Source organism: Phyllostomus hastatus, unplaced genomic scaffold (assembly GCF_019186645.2).
Source record: "Phyllostomus hastatus isolate PE091 unplaced genomic scaffold, TTU_PhHast_1.1 phas_contig_196, whole genome shotgun sequence".
Taxonomy (NCBI): Eukaryota; Metazoa; Chordata; class Mammalia; order Chiroptera; family Phyllostomidae; genus Phyllostomus; species Phyllostomus hastatus.
Window position 1 is genome coordinate 2188523 of NW_025333709.1, and position 20075 is coordinate 2208597.

General features: G+C 66.4%; 1 protein-coding gene across 3 annotated transcripts in view; it reads left to right on the top strand.

Annotated features, from left to right (window-relative positions):
* The window catches only part of AFAP1 (actin filament associated protein 1), an 82775-nt gene that overhangs the window by 60329 nt on the left and 2371 nt on the right, over positions 1-20075 (top strand). For 2 of the 3 annotated variants that reach the window (XM_045834051.1, XM_045834050.1), the window contains exons 10-17: positions 1088-1299; positions 2937-3082; positions 6576-6693; positions 10265-10525; positions 12378-12492; positions 14362-14526; positions 16122-16312; positions 19269-19430. In XM_045834051.1, the coding sequence (XP_045690007.1) occupies positions 1088-1299; positions 2937-3082; positions 6576-6693; positions 10265-10525; positions 12378-12492; positions 14362-14526; positions 16122-16312; positions 19269-19430 (1370 nt within the window). The remainder of the gene's footprint in view (positions 1-1087; positions 1300-2936; positions 3083-6575; positions 6694-10264; positions 10526-12377; positions 12493-14361; positions 14527-16121; positions 16313-19268; positions 19431-20075) is intronic. The other variant, XM_045834052.1, reaches the window with a different exon arrangement.

Sequence of the window (20075 nt, forward strand, 5' to 3'; positions counted from 1 at the left end):
GGAGGGCGTTTCGCTAAAACTCAGGCTTGGGACGCACTTACCTGTCCTGCTGTGCGCCCTGGGAGTGTGTGCGAGTAGCGAGAGGAGCGGGGTGACTCGGGGGCCCTTCCTTCGAGTCTCCCTTTGGGGCTGCGGTCCGTGCGCTGTTTAGCCACTTCCTGCGTCTGAGGGGAGGGGGCAGGTGCTTTACCAGCGTTACGGAGTGGTGAGCAGTCGCGGCCACCCTGTGGCCTCTGTGTTCCACGCATGTTATTTCCAGAAAAGCGCGTTCTGTGTTTTCGACGGGGACGTGGTCGGTTTTCCGTATTTGAGGAGTCTCTGTGAGCTAGGGGCAGCTCTGCTGGCGGCTTTGCTGCTTGTGGAGACGTCCGTTGGCGTGAGCATCTCCACGCCTGTAACTTGCTGAGGTTCCGTGGGGGGTCAGAGACCTGAGTGCAGACGTACCCGGGCGCTCAGAGGGTGGCATCCATGCCGGCTGCAGCGGGCCGACAGAGCCCTCCAACCCTCAGCGGCCGTGCACCCTGAGGTCGCTGGGGCGGCCTGGTCTCCCTCCGGGCAGGGACCTCATGCCCAGGCCGTTGCATCATTTGCTGGGATTCTCCCAGTGCTGGGGAACTTGCCGCCCCCACAGCCTCCTGACTCCTGGAAAACTTTCATTCCCAGACGGTTTGTTCTCGTGGGAAGCCCGGTCTGCCCTCCTCTCGTGCTGTGGCTGTGTCACATGCGGCCACTCAGAGCGCATCTAAACCCCTGTCTCTGGGTCCCTTCGGCTCTTTGAGGACGGCCGTCATGCCCTCATTTCCTGACCCCGGCGGCTTAGTGGCCTTGCCTGTTCTTCAGGCACACTCCGCTCCCCACTGAAGCGCTCGCCGTCTGGGGTCTGGCTCTCAGCATGCACCGTGCACCATGTCCTGTCCCAGCTTCTTCCAGAGCCCGGCCGCCTCGGAGAAGCCCAGGGCTTGTGTGACACCCGCCCTGTGGTGGTGGCGGCTGTCTCGTGCATGGGCCCGTACCGGCGCCTTCTGCGGGACCGAGTGTGGGCCTGAGGCCGTCCCGCCGCAGCGCCCTGTCCTCCGTGTCCCTGCAGGCCACCTGAGCGTGCTCTCCAACAACCGCTGGCGGGAGCGCTGGTGCCGGGTCAAGGACAACAAGCTGGTGCTGCACAAGGACCGGACCGACCTGAAGAGCCACATCGCCTCCATCCCTCTGCGCGGCTGCGAGGTGATCCCGGGCTTGGACTCCAGGCACCCCCTGACCTTCCGGCTGCTTCGCAACGGGCAGGAGGTGGCCGTGCTAGAGGTAGGCGTGCTCCCTCCGCCACAGCCCCCGGCCTCACCGACCATGCTGCCTTTGATCCCTGCCGTTTCCTCCCTCCCCGAGCTGCCTTCGGCTCTGCTTCCCCTCCCCACTGTGGTCTGTCCCCCCTGAGGGCACTGGAGCGCCGGCAGTGCTGGGTGGAATGCAGAGCAGACCCCTCTGCGGCGGCCCCTCCTCCTGCCGCTCCCTCTGCCCGTGTGCGCGTGGAGACCCAGTGCGGTCCCGTGTCCTGGGGTGCTCGCTGAAGGCGGCCAGAGAGGAGCTTGCTTTTGGGCTCCCAGTGGCCCTGTCCTCCCCAGCTGATGGCGGTCCACCTAGAAACCTCAGTGTGTCCTCCACGCAGGCTTCTGTGGCCACAGCTCTGCGCCAGCAGGGCAGGTGCCCCCAACGGTGGTGGCCAGCGCGCTGTGGCCGGGGGAACCAGCAGGCCTCGGCCCTCGGGAGCCCTGGCTGCCTTCCAGCACGTGTCCTCTTCTGAGGGGGGTGGAAAAAGGCAGGGAGAGTGAGTTTCTCAGCAACCTACCTTTCGTTTCCATTGCTTGTATTATTCCCTGCCCGTGTTCGTCCAGACCTTCCCCCTCTGTCTTTTTTCTGCTTGGCACGATCATGGCAGACGTGCAAGGACGCACATGCACTGCCTGGGCCGGCGGCGGGACTGCCCCAGCGCCCGCAGCCCAGGGGTGCTGTGCTGTCCGTGGGCGGGGGGCCTGTCCGGGCGGGGGGGTGGCGGTGTGCTCTAGTTCATCGGGCGAGAACTGGACATTAAGTAGCCATGGTGATGCTGGCCAGTGGCGGAGGTAGCCTGGCCTGGGACCAAGGTGACGGGCACCCAGATGGGCACCCCCGAAGGTTTCGGCAGGAGAGAGGGCTTGCTTCAGACGTGGTTTTCACAGAAACTGCTTTCTCGGTGGGAGCAGAGAAGATGGCAGCGCGGTTCTCGCCCGCACAGGGCCCGGGCCGACGGGCTGGGAGGGCCGGCCTGTGCTCCGACTCTGCATGGGCTGGAGGTGGGGTGGGCAGGTCTGGGGGCGCGAGATCTGGGCCCCTGTTCCGGGCCTGTGGCAGGCTTCGATCGCAGCCAAACCTGTCTTCCCTGTCGGCTTCCCCGCCTGTCTGTGAAAGGTGTGTGGGGCTGGGGCCAGCGTGCCGGGCAAGCCTCGCCAGGGGCCGAGCCCCGCAGGGCGGGCGGCTGTGGAAGAAAGCTGAGCTGGTGCACGGGAACTGTGCTCTCGGCGGAGACCCATGCCGGGCTCGAGCAGAGCGTTGGCTGGGGGTCCGAGAGTGGCGTGAGGCCAGGGCAGGGCGGCCCGGACGGCACACGCTGGTGCCGGGACGAGGTGGGCGGACGCCCAGGGAGGGGTCCGGGTGGGCCGGCTTGCTGCGGAAGCTCTGAGACCGACTGAGATCATGTCATATCCCTGTCCTGCACCCTCGGGTCCGCTCGCTCGCGGTGTCCCCTGCCGCAAGCTCGGTGGGGGCGCAGCGCCGGCCGCTCCTTCCTTCCTGCTTCACTCCGCACCAGCTTCCGGGGCCGTGGGCCCGTGGTGGCACACGGTGACCGTGCTGGGACTCTCGACCACGAATGGAGTAGATAAAAGGCACCCCCCCTTCCCCAACAGGCGTCTTCCTCTGAAGACATGGGCCGGTGGATCGGGGTCCTGCTGGCGGAGACGGGCTCCTCGGCAGACCCCGCAGCTCTGCACTACGACTACATAGACGTGGAGACGTCCGCGAACGTCATCCAGACGGCCAAGCAGACCTTCTGGTAAGACCCGCCGCTGCGGGACGGGGTGCCAGTGGGCGCCGGGTGGGCGCCGGGTGTGTGCCGGGCCGTGTGCCCGCCTGCTCGCTCTGTCTGTGAGCATGCGGCCTTGGCGGGGGGGTAGAGGGGACCAGCTGAGGGACTCTGCCTTTTGTGTTAGTGACCCATTAGTGACGTCGGGGGACAGCTGTCGTGTCAGCCCTCTGTTTTCTGCTGGAACGGGGCGGCAGCCTTTTTCTGTTACAGGCAAGACAGACCCTGTTTCTGGCCTCGTGGGCTGAGCATCCCCTGTCGTAGCCACTCGCTCTGCCTCGGCGGCCACAGGCGAGAGGCAAACGGATGCATCTGGCCGTGACCCCGTGGGCTGTGGCCCGGGCACAGACGGACCGTCCTGGGGGTGTGCATCGTCTTTCCGGGGCAACGCCCTGTCTCGCCAGCAGAGGGCGGGCGGGTGACAGAGCCTCTCCCAGGTGCTTACTCAGTGAGGCTCCTTCAAGGAGCCTTTAAGATGCCCGTAGGTCGTAGGTCGGGTTGGCCGAGTCTGCCGTCCAGGGCGATGCACAGGAAGAGACCTGATGGTTGTTGGCCATGGTCACTGGGGAGTGGTGGGGTTTCCAAACGGCGCTCCCAAGTCCACAGGCCACTGCGGCTGCAGTCAGGGCCCTGAGACCCGCGTCTCAGAGCGGCCCCCCAAAACAGCGCCTCCCCCAGGGCACACCTGGGCCGGCTCTCTAAGTGAGGGGGGCCCCGTGTCTGGGGAAGGCGTGTGGGCTGCAGCGGTGAGAGACGGCTGCGGAAGGTCTGCGCGCAGGAGCCCTTCCTGCCCCGTTCGCGTCTCTGCAGATGCCAGCAGTAAACCTCACTGTCACGCCCTGGGGTCCAGCTAAACCCTCGTGCTAGACTCGGGAGGGGAGATTTAACACGGAGACGTTGTTCCAAGTATAAAACGTGATAGCTTTCCAGTGGGGTAACTGTCTCGGATGAAATCAACTTTTTCTTTTATGCAAACTGTCAGCCAGTAAATGAATTTTTTCACGATTATCAGGGAAGTGTCTGCGCATCGGCTCTCTGAGGGGGAGGGCACTGGTGTGTTTTGGAAAGAAGCAGTAAGAGAAAAAGTAATCATTTAACCTCCCCTAGGAAAATAGCAGTCTATTTAGGGACCTTAATATTGCTAAACTGTTGAAACATTTTCCTGAGGCCCGTTCTGAAATGAGATCTATAGATTACATGAAACAAGGGGAGTGTTCTGGATGTTTCTCCTGAAACTCTCTCCGAGCCCTGCTCAGCGGGGGACTCGTGAGGGAGCCGGGAGGATGAGGATGAGAATGAGGGTGAGCAGGATGAGGGGAGGAGAGATACCTTGCTAGGGAGCTGTTGTCTGGAGTCGCCGCCTCCCCAGAGTCCCTGGGAGCCGTGGGAAGTGCGCTTTCTCAAACGCTGGGCGAGCCAGGGGACGCCACGCTCCGTGAGACAGGGCGGGCCCCGGAGGGCGAGTTCTACAGTGGGGGTCCTCTCCCGGGGCAACTGGGCGGGCAGGCCGGGCCCTGGGGGCAGGAAGGGCCATGGGGGCAGGAAGTAGAAAGGGGGGGGGGGTGCCAGAGGCTGGGGAGTTTAAGGGGGACGGAGGTCGGTGTGGGCAGGTGGAAGGTCCCCTCTGGGTCTGTGAAGTCTCCCTCTGGTGTTTCTGGGTCAGAAGCGCCCTGCCGGGGCCTCTTCCGGGCCCGGGAGCTCCTATCCCGCCCCCATGCGGCCCTCACTCCTGGGTGTGTCGGTGCCCGACGTGAGGCTCAGCACAGCGCCAAGACCCGGAGACGCAGGCTCGCACGGGATGGGCCCTGCTGAGAGGGACCGAGGATGGGTGGTGGCGGCAGCCCTGTGCGGTGGGTGGTCCGGGCGGGGCGGGTCAGTGGCGGGGCTGGCATTCACCCTGTTGCTGGCAGAGCCGCACACAGTGTCTGACCCCGGTGCCCTCGGAGAAGGCAGGAAACCAGAGATCCTTAAATCTACGTTCACGAACAGACTGGAACTCCCCAGGCGTCGCCAGACTCCCAGATGTTCAGATTTTTCTCTTGTGTTTTTCTTCTCCCACGTACACTTCTGCGTATTCTAACTGGAGGGTAGTCATAGACAGTTTCCATCGGGGAAAGCAGGAGTTATTTCACAAATTGGAGAGCCCGGTGTTCAGGGCCCAGCGAGGCCTGCACGGCCGCCTGCCGCCAGCAGAGGGCAGCAGCTGCGCTCTGGGAGCCCCGGCTGACCCCTCAGCCCTGGCTCTCACGGCTTCTGGACCAGACATCAGAGAGGCCGTTCTCACCGCCCCGGCACGGCCTCCATTCTTCCACTTGCTCCCCTTTCTGTGCATCCACACGCCATGGAGATGTAAGCTCCTACGAGGAAATACAGTTTGAAAACAGACTCCTTCTTTAAAATCCCACACCGCAGTCGGAGGAGGTGCTGCCGAGGTCCTTTCTCCCCCGGGCATCAGACGTTCTGCCCACAAGTGTGACTCCTCGGGCACACCCCTCGCGTGTCATGCACTCGCCCGGGGCTGACCTGCAGAGCCCCTGCATGGTCCACCGACCCCGACGCCGAGATGCGGGACAAACGGACGTGACCCTGAGCTGGTCTTCTGGGGGGACACGCAGACCGTGAACACACACAGAAGGGCGTGTCCGGTGGTGGCCAGTGGCAGGAGGAGAGGGAGCCCAGTGGACGTGCTGCAGCAGTGGAGGGCATGCTCTCGGTGAAGGGGGGGCTCTGGGAGAGGGGTGCCCGGCGGAGGGGCAAGGCCCTGAGGCGGGGGACCTCTGCTGAGAGACGGCCGTCGGGGAGCCTGGCTGGCATGGTCCCGACACCCGGAGCAGCGCCCAGAGCCCCAGGGCCGCCGCGGCAGCCTGTTCCCTGAGCAGGCGGAGGCGGGGCCCCGCAGGGCTCCCGGGGGCCCAGTTGCGGGGGGTGGAGGGGGGCTGAGCTGCCCCGAGGGGGGACGCCGAGCTGAGCCGAGCAAGGCCGCTGAGCGAACACTCTGAAGAGCCGAGGGCGCCGCGGCCCTCCCCGGGGGAGGCCGGACAGGAAGCGCCCCAGTTGGCGGGCCGCCTGCTCTCTGGCCTGGGGACAGGGCCCTGCAGGCGGCCCGGGCGCCGCTGGAAAGCAGCTGCGGGCAGCGCCTGCACAAAGGGCCGCGGCTGGGTCCTGACGAGACGCCATTTGCAAAGGCTGGCCCTGGGCAGGAGGGCCCTGGGCAGGAGGGCCCCAGCGCAGACCGCCGGTCGCAGACACGGGGGCCCAGGCCTTGTGTCATGTGTCCAGCAGGCACCGTGGCCAGGCTTTGTCACCCCCGCCCGGTGGCGCTGTCCTGTTCCATCAGTGAGGAGTGTGGCCCGGTGGCTGCAGCGCCTCTGGGTGCTGGGTGTCTTCTCTGGCTTGGCCCTCGTGCCCTGCCAGAGCTCAGGCCAGACGCGGTGATGGACGGCGGGGTCTACCTGTCTTTCAGCTTCATGAACCGGCGCGTCATCTCCACCAACCCGTACCTCGGGGGCACCGCCAACGGCTACGCCCACCCCAGCGGCACGGCGCTGCACTACGACGACGTCCCCTGCGTCAACGGCTCGGTGAGTGTGCGCGCCTGGGCGCAGCCTGCGCCTGACAACCCCGCAGGCCTGGCGACCCTGGTCTCCATCCAGGTGTGAGGAGGCTCCGCCCTGTCTCCCCGTCCTCGTTTCCCACAAGCGTCCGTCTTCATCTGCACGTGGACACACGGGCCATTTGACACCAGTAGACTGTGTCTCATTCAGTGTCCGGTGTCGGTGTCGGTAACTAGACCCCCTGGCACCCCCTCCAGTACTGGCACACGGGGCCACTTTGGAGCTCGGAGCTCGGATCCGTCCGAGTGTGATGGTGCAGTGCGAGTTATCAGTGACTCCGTGTTCTCCTGTGGGGTGAAAACGCTGAGCCATCAGCATCAGAAAGCAAATGTTAGGGAGGGAGGGAGGGAGGAAGGGAGGGAGGGATGGAGGGAGGGAGGGAGGGAGGGAGGAAAGGAAGGAAGGAAGGAAGGAAGGAAGGAAGGAAGGAAGGAAGGAAGGAAGGAGGGAAGGAAGGAGGGAAGGAGGAAGGAGACTCCTCGGAGTGCTGACCAGCTCCCAGGCTCACGCCCTCCTCCCTTCAGGTGGACTTGGAGAACGGGCCAGGTCTGTGCACATGCTGGTGTTTGAACACTGGGGGCGCTAGTGCGCCGTTTTGTGTAACACTGGCCTTCAGGGTCTGTGTGGCCTCGGGGGTTCCCCGTGCTCACACAGTGATCAGCAGTGCTCACCAGTCAGCGTTTGTCCTCGCGTCCCTGCGTCACCCATCTAACCACCACCACCACCGTCCGCCTGCATCTCCTCAGGCCGGGCCCCGGGCCATATCCTGGGCTGTCACCGCTGGGGCCCAGAGGGTCAGGCTCGTGGGGGAGGCTCCCCAACCACCCCGTTTGTCTCCAAGGACCGGGGGGTTTTAATCAGCAACTGTGTTAGCGCGGGTCTCGAAAGTAGGCGTAGGGCAGGTAGGTTGTGACTTTTCAGCCTCGGAAGGTATGTTAGAGTTTTTCCTTACAAATGTTTTGCTTACCTGTTCTTTCCTTACGCCTCCTCCTTGTCCCCCCATTGCCACCTCCATCTGTACCAGGTGTCTGCAGGGTTGAGGGGCTCCTGGGGCCTGCCCCTGTACCCCCATGCAGAGGCCTGTGCCCTCCCACAGGGAGAAAGCCTGCAGCAGCCCCGCAGGAGCAGGTTCTCCGCGGGTCCCTGAGGCCGTCCTAGTAACTGGGACCTGTCAGGGCGAGTCCGGCTCTCCGGGCCCCCACGGGCTCTGCAGCTGCCAGCTTCTCTCGACAGAGCGACCTTCGGCCTGTGTCCTCCCAGTGGCCAACCTCTTCCAGAGGGTGGACGGAGGGTTTGCCTCTCTGAGCTCTGAGTTCTTGGAAGGTGGCACCCGAACTGACCCCGAATCTCCCCACCAAAGGCCCCATCACGGTCCTTTCCGCGGGGTTTCCTCAGCGCCCCCCACACCCAGGCCCCATCCCCATTGTCCTGACTGTCCCACAGGGACTGTCCCTTGGGGTCAGGCTGTGTCCAGGACAAGCTTGCTCTTGGCCCATCACGGCCCCGTCTGCCCTGGAAACGGGCCTCTGCGCTCAGGGGGCGTCCCCGGGAGGGAGTGTCTGCAGGCCGTGCCTGCTTCTAGGGCGTGGCCTCCTGTGCGCCACCTTCGTGGCTCTTCTGGTTTCTAACACCCCGGAAGCACAGGCCTTTTTTTAATTTACTTTTAGGGAGAGGAAGAGGGAGGGAGAAGGAGAGGGAAGAGAAACATCGACGTGAGAGAGAAACATCAGTCAGTTGCCTCTCGCACGCTCCCACCTGGGGACCTGGCCCACAGCCCAGGCAGGTGCCCTGACGGGGAACCGAACCGGCGACGCCCAGCTCTCTGAGCCACACGGGTCAGGGTCCCCGGCCTTTCTTGGCACGGTTTCTCTGCGTGCCGGGCTCTGTTGCAGGCCATCACTTTTGGGGGTTAGGGCTGCTTTTCTGTTTTGTAAAGTTCGTACTTTTGGCTCGAAACCTCCCTTTTTGGCCGAGTTTCGTTGCAGTGACTGAGCCGGGCGGTGCTGCCCCCGGGGCCCGGCGCGAGCCCCGGAGCCCTCTCCGACCTGCGCGCTGGCGCCCACGCCCCTTCGCTCTGGAAACTCTGTGCAGTTTCCCCGCCTGCTGTGCGACCCCGTCCCTTGGTGTTTTAGGAGGGGGGTAGTCCGGTCTAGCCCGCTTGAATAACCCCGGGCCGGTGCACGCCCGGGGGGTGCTGGGGAGTGCGCACCCCCGAGCTGACGTGCCTGCTCCGTCTGCCCGCCAGTCTGCGCTGTGGCCGGGCCCACGCCCCCGGAACAGACGCGCCACAGCGACCCACGAAGTCGCACCAGACCGTTCTATTTTTAGGGGAAGGCTGTAATTACCGTCTGGCAGGAAGGAGTCTGCGAGGGGGTAAAAATAGGGCCGGGGAGCACAGTGCAGGGACTGACACTTCTCGGGGCTCCTGAACGCAGACCCGTCCCCAGAGACCTTTGAGGGTCAGCAGCAGGCCGGGCCGACCTCGGCTCTGGGTTCCGTGTGCGCTCGGCGGCCCGGCGGCGTTTCCGGCTTCCACGAGCGGGTTTCCGCTGAAAGAGTGCCCCTGTGGCCCTTAGCCTTGGAAACGCCCTGTTTTCTGTGAGGACGGCGGTTTCTGGTCTCCCCACAGACTGGCTTGGGTTGCTGCTCTCTAATCAGCCACGGCCACACGTGGGGCCCGGGGCTGGCTGCCGCCCTCCTGGAGCCCCCTCACCGAGGCGTGCAGGCTTGGGGGTCTGACACGGAGCCCCTGAAACGGTTGGCCCTGGGGTGCGGGTGGGGTGGCCGGGCGCAGAGCTAGCGCCCTGTGCCTTAGGGGCTCTGCCTCTCCCAGCCCATGACCTCCGTTTGCCCCCCGCGAGGCCTAGAGGCGTCCCTGTTTGTAAGGCGCTCAAAACGGCGTCTGGGAGATGGTGGTCACCGCAGAGTAAAACGCAGCGCCTCACTGGGGTCTCCACATGGTTGCCCGGCAGGGCCTGCCCCCGGCCCTGTGTCCCCGGTTGTCCGTGTCCCCGGTTGTCCCTGTGTCCCCGTGTCCCCTGTCCCTGTGTCCCCGGTTGTCCCTGTGTCCCCGTGTCCCGTGTCCCTGTGTCCCCTGTTCCTGTGTCCCCCTGTCCCTGTGTCCCCGGTTGCCCCTGTGTTCCCGGTTGTCCCTGTGTCCCCGTGTCCCTGTGTCCCCTGTCCCTGTGTCCCCCTGTCCCTGTGTCCTCGTATCCCTGTCCAGCATTCCATCCCTGGCAGCACGCAGCTCTGCTTTCTGGCTAGGTGGACTCCTGAAATCTGTTTCTTTAAAGAAAGAAATGTCAGATCAGTTCTGTTTTTTAAAGCGGAAAAAAAAAACCCACAAAAGAACAAAAACCTGGTAAGCCAGTGACTCCGGGGAGGGTGGAAGGGGAAGAGAAACCTTCCGTGAGCCCCCGGAAGGAGAGGAGCCCTCCTGGGTCAGCGCCCCCACAGCGGTGTGGGTCAGCGCGGGGACAGCGGGCGTGCGGGACCGAGGCGTCCGGCGGCACTAACCTGCAGGCTGTGTGTGTTGCAGTGGGATCCCGCCGCCGCCCCCGGCAGCGCAGGCCGGGGCGAAGAGGTGCTGTACGATAACGCGGGCCTGTACGATAACTTGCCGTCTCCGAAAATCTTTGCGCGCTACCCGCCCACGGACAGAAAGGCTTCTTCCAGGCCGCCTGCCGGCCCCCTGCCCCGTAACCACTGCGCGCGCCCCGCGCCCTGCGGGCCGCCTTCCGCTCACTCTGTCACTAACACCTCTCCTGTGGGGCGGGCGTCTCTCGGGCTCGGCTGCCAGGTACAGCATCGCGTGCTCTCGCGTCCTAGCGCCCCTCTGCCTCGCGGCCCTCCCGCGGGGGTTGCAGCAGCGCCCCCAGCGCCCAGTGAGTGAGGCTCACCCCAGGGGGAAGAACAGTGGGATTTGCCAAGGCGGACGCCGTGTGGCTGCCGGAGCTGACTCGGTGTCCCCACCCGCCTCCTCGAGTGGGCACTGTGTTCCTCCACTCGCGTCCGTCCGGCCCCCCTCTGTCCTGGGAAACCCCCTCCCCGTGCATTTGGTGAATTCAGTCAACTGAAGGCAGCAAGTTACAAAGGACAGGGGCCGGAAGACTTGGCAGAGCGTCCCTGAGCTGCGCGTCCTGTAAATATGTTTCCCTTCAAACGCCAGGGGGGAAGGGCGGCCCCCTCGACGGAGTAGCTGCATTCTGACCTTCACACGTTACCTAGGGTTCTTCAGAGCACCAGGGCGTTCTCCCACGGCGAGTACAACAGTGTGCTCCCCACACCCCGCAGGTGACAAGGGTTCGGGTCGTTACCCGTTCACTGACTACTTGCTGGCGAACTGTGGTTCTCTCACCTCCTGTTTGTAGCGAACGGTGGTGGCTCGGTACAAGTACTAATTCTGTTTTCAAGCATTTTCAACCTAAGAGTTTTTTACTTTTTTAAAGGTTTTATTTTAGAGAGGAAGAGAGGGGGAAAAAGAGAAACATCAATATGTGGTTGCCTCTCTAGCACCCCCTACTGGGGACCTGGCCCACAACCCAGGCATGTGCTCTGACTGGGAATTGAACCGGTGACCCTTTGGTTCTCAGACCAGTACTCAGTCCCCTGAGCCACACCGGCCAGGGCCAACCTAAGAATTTTTTATACTTCGCACAAAGAGCTTTGCACCTTAGGTAAGAACGCTCTATAAAGCAGAGGGGCACATTTTGGATTATGTGTTCTCTTTTCCCCCTATTTGTGGGTAATCTCTAGAAAATGATGCACGCCAGGGGAGACTCCGGCGTTTCAGACGCACAGGGGCTCTTCCCACCCGGTGGCTCTCATCAGAACCGGTTGCTCAGAGTCCATTCAGTGAGTCAGGGCGGGGGGCAGACGCAGGAGCCCCGGCCCCTGGCTTCTTTGCGTGCTGACGTCAGGAGTCTGGTAGGTCACTAGGCGGAGGCTCAGAGGGTGTCCATGACTCGCTAAGCGATGGAGCCGGAACATAAGCTCCTCCGCTCACCTCCCAAACCCGGCCCCGCAGCAGGAGGTGAGTGTAGGGGCGGAGCTCGGGGCTGTCCGTCACTTGAGCAAAACGCAGCACCTGCCAGCCTGCAGCCGTGCCAGGAGCAGGGGAGCTCTGGGATTGTTTAGACCCGCGGTTGGTAAAAACTTATCCGAACTAATTCTATGGCATGCATCTCTTGCCACCTTCCCGAGACCCCATCAGTGAATCAGACGCAGTTGCTGGTCCTGCTAGGACGTCAGCCAGTCGGCCCCAAAGCCCTGGGGGCAGAAACTTGCCACACAGCCAGCCCCGCCCCCAGAGAGCGTCTCGCTGAAAGGAAGCCATTCACCTTCGGAAACGCGCACCTCCAGCCCCGCACCTGTGACACTGGGTGCTCCCCCGCCTGCACCACCGTCCCGTCAGCACTCAGGGCCCCCGGGGACAGTGCAGCTGGCCTTGCTCCCAGCTGAGGACGCCTCTGAGCCCACGCCAGACCCCACAGTCCGGCGTCAGGGGGCCGCAGCGGCCCCTTCCACCTCGCGTTCCCACCTCTGCTGGCTACGACCAAGGGGCAGGGGCGGGGTCGGGGGCAGGGACGGCGTTCTGCAAACGGGAAGCCCAGGTGTCCCGTTTCTGACTTTCTCCTCTGTCTCTCCCACAGCTGAAGGGGAAGAAGCCCCCGGTGGCGTCCAGCGGGGTCGCGGGGAGAGGCAAGGCTGTGGGCGGCCCACAAAAGCGGGCTGCCTCGGCCGCCGGCGTGACGCGCACGCCCTCAAGTAAGTGCCCAGCTGCTGCGTGCGGTCCGGCCGGGCGCCCATTCCCTCCCCCTGGGGAGGAAGTGCCGGGCGTGGGGCCCGTGGGGGGCAGGACCTGGAGCCGGGCTGCCCTGTCTCACCTGCGGGACGGGGAGGGCAGCGTGGGCCCGGAGCCGGTTTCTGTGATGGCTGCTCACGTGCACGGGGAAGGCCGGCTGGTGGCCTGACTCCAGCACTGGTCACCCCGACTTTGGTCGTGGTCCCCAGAGGGGCAGGGGCAGCGGCAGCCGAAGGGCCCCCCCTGGCTTTGGTTGGGGGCACTTGGTCTGTGTCTCTGATCTGTTGGTGACTTGGTGACTTGAGTCACGTCGCTGGCACCCCAAACTCGGCTCCCATGGGCGGGAGGGAGATGGTCGGCCCCCCGGTCTCCGTGACGAAACAGTCCAGCAGCTGCGGGCCTCCCAGCCCCGAGGGGCACAGGTGGACGGTGGGTCCTCACCGTCCACTGCAGGCCCGAGTCCGTCCCTCCCTCCAGCTCTCAGGGCTGCCCTTGGGGTAGCTGCCGCCGTCGCCCGCGGCCTGCACGTGTGGACGGTCCGTGAGCGGCCCGGGGGCTCCCTGGGGCCCAGGAGCTGCCCCCGTGGGCGCTGTGAGGGAGCTTCAGGGCATTGCCGGGGGGGGGGGTGGGGGCGGGGCGTGTGCTCGGACCGGCCTGGAGCCGCTCTGCAGTGGGGGCCGCTCCTGCCCCCAGGGCCCTGGCGTGTTCTTCGCCGGGCTGTGCTCTGACACCCCCCATGCAGTCGGGGTTCCGAGTCACGTGCGGTGCCGGTGCCGCTCTGCGGGGAGGGTGGGGAGGGCGGGCAGGGGCGGCGGCCGGCTTTGCTGAGCCCGACCCGAGCCACGGGAGCGTCTCTCTCGGCCGCCGGGCTGATCTCCTTTCCCAGGTGACTTACCCTTCCTTTATGAGGCCTCCTGGAGGAGTCGTCGTTAACTGTGCTGACAGCTACCGCTGACAGCCGGGAAGGACAGTTGCGCTCCGTGTTTGTGCTGCGTCTGGCCAACTTCCTTCTGGGTCGGACAGGGCGTACTGCCTGGGGACCGAGAGATGGGGCGATGCGCAGCTTCGCTGGGGAGACCTCTCAGCCTGGGATCCACGGCCCCAGTTCAGATGTCGCTCTGTCTGCAGAGCAGGCCCCGGCCAGCGGCACCCCCAGTGCAGGTGGTCGAGGGGGCCGCGGGGGGCCGAGCTGACGTCGTGCCGGCCTTCAGGCAGCCCCTGGGGCTTGCAGCACAGAGCCGGTGAATTCGGCGTCAGGCACGGCGCGAGAAGCGGCTCGCCTGTGCCTCTGAGCGGGCAGGGCTCGGGCTGCCGTCAGCACTGACAGCGGCCAGAGGCTCTGGGGCGTCCACCACGACCCAGGCACCACATGCTTCTGTGACACCAGTTTTTGGAACGAATGTCAAAGTCTTAGATAACCCGCAAGGTGGGGGGCCTCGGCACGTCTGCTTCGCAGAGGGTGCAGCTGAGGCCCGGGGGCTGCAGCCACCGTCCCCCTCGGGAGCCCTGCCTTTAAACTCCGAGGCTGCGGGTGGCCCCCCTCCCCCCCTGCTCTGGGTGTGGCACACCTGCTGTCCACCGCAGAGCATGCTGGGGAGGGAGAGTGTTCAGGGATTTCTTAATATCCTGTTTCCTATTTTACATGTCGTGTCGGAGAGCACCGAATGACCTGAGCTGGTTCACGCCGGTCCCGCCCCTCACCTTGTCTGTCGAGCGGACGGGCCAGCCAGCGCTGAGTCCGCCACGGCGCGGGCTGGTAGAGGCGGCTCTGGGGGCCACCGCGTCGTCTGCTTGGCTAACCCTGACTTCCCCTCGCCGCTCGTGTCTCCAAGATGCTGACCAGTACAAATATGGCAAGAACCGGGTCGAAGCGGACGCCCGGCGGCTGCAGACCAAGGAGGAGGAGCTGCTGAGGCGGAAGGAAGCCCTGAGGACCAGGCTGGCCCAGCTCCGGAAGGAGAGGAAGGACCTGCGGGCCGCCATTGACGTGAACGCCGGTAGGAGAGGCGCCCCGTCCGAGCGAGCCTGGGTCCCTCTGCCTGCCCCCGGGGCCTCACTGGCCGGGCTCTCGTCTTAGAAAGACCCCGTGTGCATCCCGAGCTCGCCGCTTTGACGCTGGAGGCCTCGCCCAGGGCAGGGGTCCGGGGGCCAGAGTCCTCGGCCGGATGCCTCAGGAGCCCAGGAGCTGTCCCGGCCTCCGGTGCTGACGGCAGGCGCTGCGGGGAGACCAGGGGCTGCCCCTGCCCGCCCGCCCGCCCTCCTCCCGGTCTGTGGACACCGCCGGCATTATGGCCTGAGCTCCACTTTCTGGCTCCCACCCCGACCCTGGACGGTGGAAAAACTTCCACGAAACCAGTCCCTGGTGCCAAAAAGCTGGGGACCGCTGGCCTAGAGGCTGTGGCCATTGGGCGCCGAGCGGACGAGGCACTTGGGTCCCTCAGCGGGAGGGCGGTGCCCGGGACAGGCCGCACTCGCAGCCCAGTCGGGGGCCACCGTGCGGCCACAGGGGCCCTCGCTCCTGAGAAGGCGCAGCTGAGAGCAGGGCGGCGTCTGGTTCTCGGAGGGGCTGGGGGAGGCCGGGGGTTGGTGGCCGCAACCCGCAGAGAGGGCCAGAGCCCTGTCTGGACGGGGCAGGCCTGTCCCTGCTGTGCGGGCCGGGGTGGGGGTCCCGGCTCTGCGGAGGGAACTGCTGAAGTGCTCGCCTCGGGCCCAGCCTGGCCTGCCCTGGGCCAGCACGGGCTCCATCCAGGTCTCCGTGCCGCCAGCCCAGGGCCAGGAGGGCGCGGGGCGCCAGGAAGGCCCGAAGGGGAAGCGCTGCCTCCGAGTGGCTCTGTGTGCAGGGAGGGGCCGGCGCCCGTGGGGCCCGAGCCTTCCGGGACTCGGTGCTGCCGTGGTTTGTGCGCAGGGACGCACTGTGCCGTTGCGATGGGGGGCAGGTGCCGCAGAGCCGGTCAGGGATGGCTCACGGCGGGGAGATGGGGGCAGGAGGCGGGGTGCGGCGCCGAGCACACGGCTGCCTGGGGAGTCAGGTGCCACGTCGGAGGGTGGGGTGGGAGCGGAAGGTGGAGACGCAGAGGGTTGGACCGGGGTTTGGCCCCAGAAAGGCGCCTCCCGAGCTGGGCGCGCTGGACAGGGGCCTGCACAGGCCCGGCCGCCCCAGGAACCGGTGTCCTGACCTGTGTGTGTGGGGGGCGGGAGGGGGCGCAGCGCCTGCCCTCCTGGGTCCCTCGCTGCCGCACCTCCCAAACAGCGGGAAGCGAGCGCTCCAAGCAAAGGCGCCGGCTCGTTGCTCCATCGGGAGTGGGCTGTGCCTGAGCGCAGGCGGACGAGGCGACGCCAGAAAGTGGCCGGAGGGTTGGACCATAAACTCGTTCAGAGTCCTCGGGTCGGCGGCCCCTTGGGAAGCCACGCCGCCTGAGTCCCACGTTTCCCGAGTGCCCCGAGGCCCGTCTGTGGGACTCGGTCCTCCCTGCCGCAGCAGAGGAAGTGTGAGGGGAGGACGCTGCTCCTCGAAGGGGCGGCTGAGCGGGCGTTTCCTGGGAGAACGGGGGTCTGCCAGTGGGCGAGCAGCCCGGTGTGTCTCTGCCCCCAGGCAGGAAGACGCAGCCGGTCCTGGAGGAGAAGCTGAAGGCGCTGGAGGAAGAGTGCCGGCGGAGGGAGGCGGAGCGCGTCAGCCTGGAGCTGGAGCTGACCGAGGTCAAGGAGAGCCTCCGGAAGGCCCTGGCCGGCGGGATCACGCTGGGGCTGGCCATCGAGCCCCGGTCGGGGACCTCGAGTCCGCAGGTAATGCCCCTCCGCAGCGGCGCGGTCACCGCGTGCAGGGAGCGTGCGCCCGTGTTCCTCTCCCCCGTGCGTGGCTGCTGCTCGTCCCCCGCCTTGCCCGGCAGTCCGCAGCCCAGAGGCGCAGCACGCGCCCGCTGGGGATGCGCCCTCGGGGACACGCCCCCAGGGAGGCCCGCTCCCCCACGCTGAGGGCCCCGCCGCTTCCTCGGAGCTGCTCCCAGGGTGCGGGGGGCCCCAGCCGTGTCCTCTCCTGCGTGAGACCCTCTCCTGCGTGAGGCCCGAGACCCGAGTGCAGCGGGTACAGCAGCCCCCGTCTCCGAGGAGCTGCGCCCACGTTCGGGGCCGGCTGTCAGGACAGAGACTCGGGCTCAGCACCGCAGGTCTGTGCGGACGTCTGGCCGAGCTGCGGACGTGCCCGGTGCGGGGAACGGACCCGCACGGTCTGGGTCCTCTGCGATCGAACAGGACACGCGGAGATCAGGGCTGAACCTCCTCCACCTTAACGACCACGGTGTTCTGCACCGCATCAGTCCTTCCTACGGGATCCTTCCGTCCACTCCTTGCTGGCCCACGGAGCACAGGGACCCTGCCAAGAGCAGGTGGCAGACGGGGGTCAGACCCACACTCGGCCCCCGCCCCTCCCTCGCCAGCGCCAAGGGCCTGCTGATCCCCTTGCTCCAAACTGCGTGCCCCACGGCCCCTCCCCACAGCAGTGTGAGGGGCCTCCGGGAAGACGTGTGGATTCACGGACACGGGGGGCGGCACCGAAGCCTGCCACCCGCCTCCCCCAAGCTCCTGTCCTGCCCAGTGACCACCCCCCACTTCCAGAGGTGCCCCCCGAACTTGGCAACGTGAATTCTGGCTGCACGGCAGGCCTCCCAAAGCCACAGTGTTGGGGGAGCAGCGCTGGGGTCCCCGGGGAGGCCTCTGAGGTCACTCACCTTCTCAAAGCCATGGGTTTTCTTCTGTGAAATGGGACAACAGTACCGCCTACCACCAGGACCGTGCTCAGAAGAGCTCTCCGCTCAGGGCCTGGCCAAAGAGAGTGTGTCTCCCTCTCCTTCCCTCCCTCCCTTCCTCAATAAGACAGGGTTACGTGCTGAGCCCCTCAGGGGCCCAGCAGCGAGCAAGGGAGAGTTGCTGTTTCTGTGGAGCCTATACCCTGGGGAGGGAGACAGCCCGGGAAGGAGCTAGGCCAGGCGTGGGGAGTGCCGTGGAGAGCCCTGCGCAAGTGCCGGGGGAGTTAGCACTCACCCCGGGCCTGGGGTGATGCAGGCTTCCCAGGGCCGACGGGACCGGGCCGGGGCGCAGGGAGGCCAGCTCCGGCTGGAGGTGGCGGTGAGCACGGCCGGTGAGGCGCGGGTGGCTCTTCAGTGCGTCCTGACCCCTGAGCCCCTCCAGACCCTCGTCCAGGGTGGGCTGGAGGCAGGAGAGTGTGCGGCCCTTTGACCCCCGCCCTTGGGGGTGCCGGGCCCCAGACCCCACCCTCCCCTGGCCTCTCAGGCCCCGTCCGACCTTCTCCCCTGTACCTCCCACCCTCCTCTCGCGTCCTCCGAGGCGTCTGAAGGCGTGCTGGTTTGCCCGCGTGTTAACAGACGATGCGGCCGTGGCCCCACCTCCTCCCCCAGTCTCGGCCCAGGCCCCACTGACCCTTCTGGCCCAGACTCCGGGAAGCAGCCGCCCCTGCTCCAGTGCCCAGTTGGCCCACCCGCCCCTCCCCCGCTGCCGCGGTCAGCCCCGCCCGGACCTGCACTCGCTGCACCCTCCCTCCTGCTCCGATCCGGAGTCTTCCGTGGGGCCAGCTCCCGCCCGCCCCTGCAGCGACCACACGCTCCCCGCCCCCCCGCCCCCCCCCGGCCCCGTGGGCTCTCTCTGGCCCCGTTGCGGCCCTCCTTTCTTTCACCCGGACAGCCGAGCCCGTGGTCCTCGTGGAGGCCCCGCGCTCTCAGTCACGTGCTCGCTGCTTCCTCGCTCGCGAGGGCCGCTCCCTGGCCATCGCCGCACAGCGTGGCAGCACTCGACCTCATCCCCACCGAGGCCGCGTCCCTGGAGTAGCAGCTTGTTAGACGGACACGTCCCGGGGGAGGGGCGCGTGCCGGACCAGCCTTTACCCCTCCTTTACCGCCCCCCACCCCGCACACCGGTCTGGTTAACCGGAACCAACCACACAGGCTGCCTGGCCCCAGGGTCCGTATTCCCTGCGGTGGGGGGGTCTCAGCGACCTGTCTCCCCGGTACCCGGAACACCGTTCTCCTGAAGCGACGCGCCCGCCAGCCCGGCCCGGAGTCGCAGGGCACACCCTCCACCGTGGTCGCAGGGCCGCCTGCCCCGGCACTGGGTTGAGGTCGGCACCGCCAGCTGCGCGTGCTTCTCCCGAGGGCAGCGTGCCATCTCCCCGGAAGGTCCGAGGTGACCGTCCCGGCACCCAGACTCCCCCCGGTCCCACTCTCAGTCTTTGGGAAGCACCTCCCTCTGGCCACGTGTAAACTGTGCAAAGTCCAAAACCCTCGGTGTGACCCTGTGCCGGGTTCGCGCCGGGGGCCCACCCACGTGTGCAGCTCTGAGAGCTCACGGCACCACCATCGTGGCTGCTGCCGGGGTGGTGAGGCGGCTGCGGCAGCCAGAGCTCCTGAGGACCAGCGCCGAGGAGAGGGCCCTTGAGGGGCCACTGGTCGGGCTGGAGGGCGGATGCGGCAGCCAGGGGCCCTCCTCCCCTGCTTCCCAGTGTGCCCGGCAGGCGGGAGCGCCCTCGCAACCTCGGTCTGTCCATCTGTGGAACGGACATCTAGCAGGAGCTCTTAGGCTTGGGCACGGGCCACACACGTCCCCGCTGTCCTCCTCCTGGCTGTCCCTGTGCTTGCCGATTTCCAACCCCGCTCTTCTCAGGGGAAACCCACCCCGCGGGGAAGCAGGGCGGCCTGGGCCCCTCACACGGGTGTCCCCTCTCTGCTGACAGTCCCCCGGGAGCAGGCACCGGCCGCTGGAGAGCTCACCCCTGTCCAGCTGCGAGACCAGCGACGCCGAGGGCCCGGTGCCCGTGAACAGCGCGGCCGTCCTGAAGCAGAGCCAGCCGGCTGGCAGTGCCCCCTGCCGTGGCCACGTGCTTCGGAAGGCCAAGGTCAGTTCCCTCCACGCACGCTAAGGGTGCAGACTTCCTGGCCTCAGGACCGCGTGGGAGAGACGGGCAGCTGCGTTTGGCCTCCTGTGCAGTCCCACAGCCTCCCCTCAGACGCCACCTGCGACCGGCCTCCAGGGTCTGGCTGCAGGCGGGCCCTCGGGAGCCGCCGCTCTCGGGCACAGCTGCAGGCCCCCCCACCCCTCCCCAAGGCCTCTGGGTCTCCGTCAGAGGGGCGGGGCTCTGGGCTCCGCCCACGGGTGACCGGGTGACCGAGGACCCTGCGCAGACACACCGCCCTCCCCAGTCCCCCCACCCGCAGCCCTGTCAGCCCCGGGTCCCCACCCCCACCCCGCACAGGGTCCCCTTCTGAGGGGTCAGCACTGACGGCTTGTGGTGTCGGGTCCAAGGTCGCAGGCAAATCTAAAACTGTGTACGGTGACCGGCACACACAGCCCTCGTCGGCTGTGACCGAGAGTTGCCCAGGAGACAGCTGTGCTTGGCAGGCGGCCCTCTCTCGTGCACACGAGCTCCATTGGTGCCGCTGCGCTGCGGGTGCACCCGCCTGGGACTGTGGGGCGGCCCCTGCCCGTGACCGGGCCATTCCTGGGTTGAGCGGCAACTCTCTGCGGTGTTTTGAGGACCGCA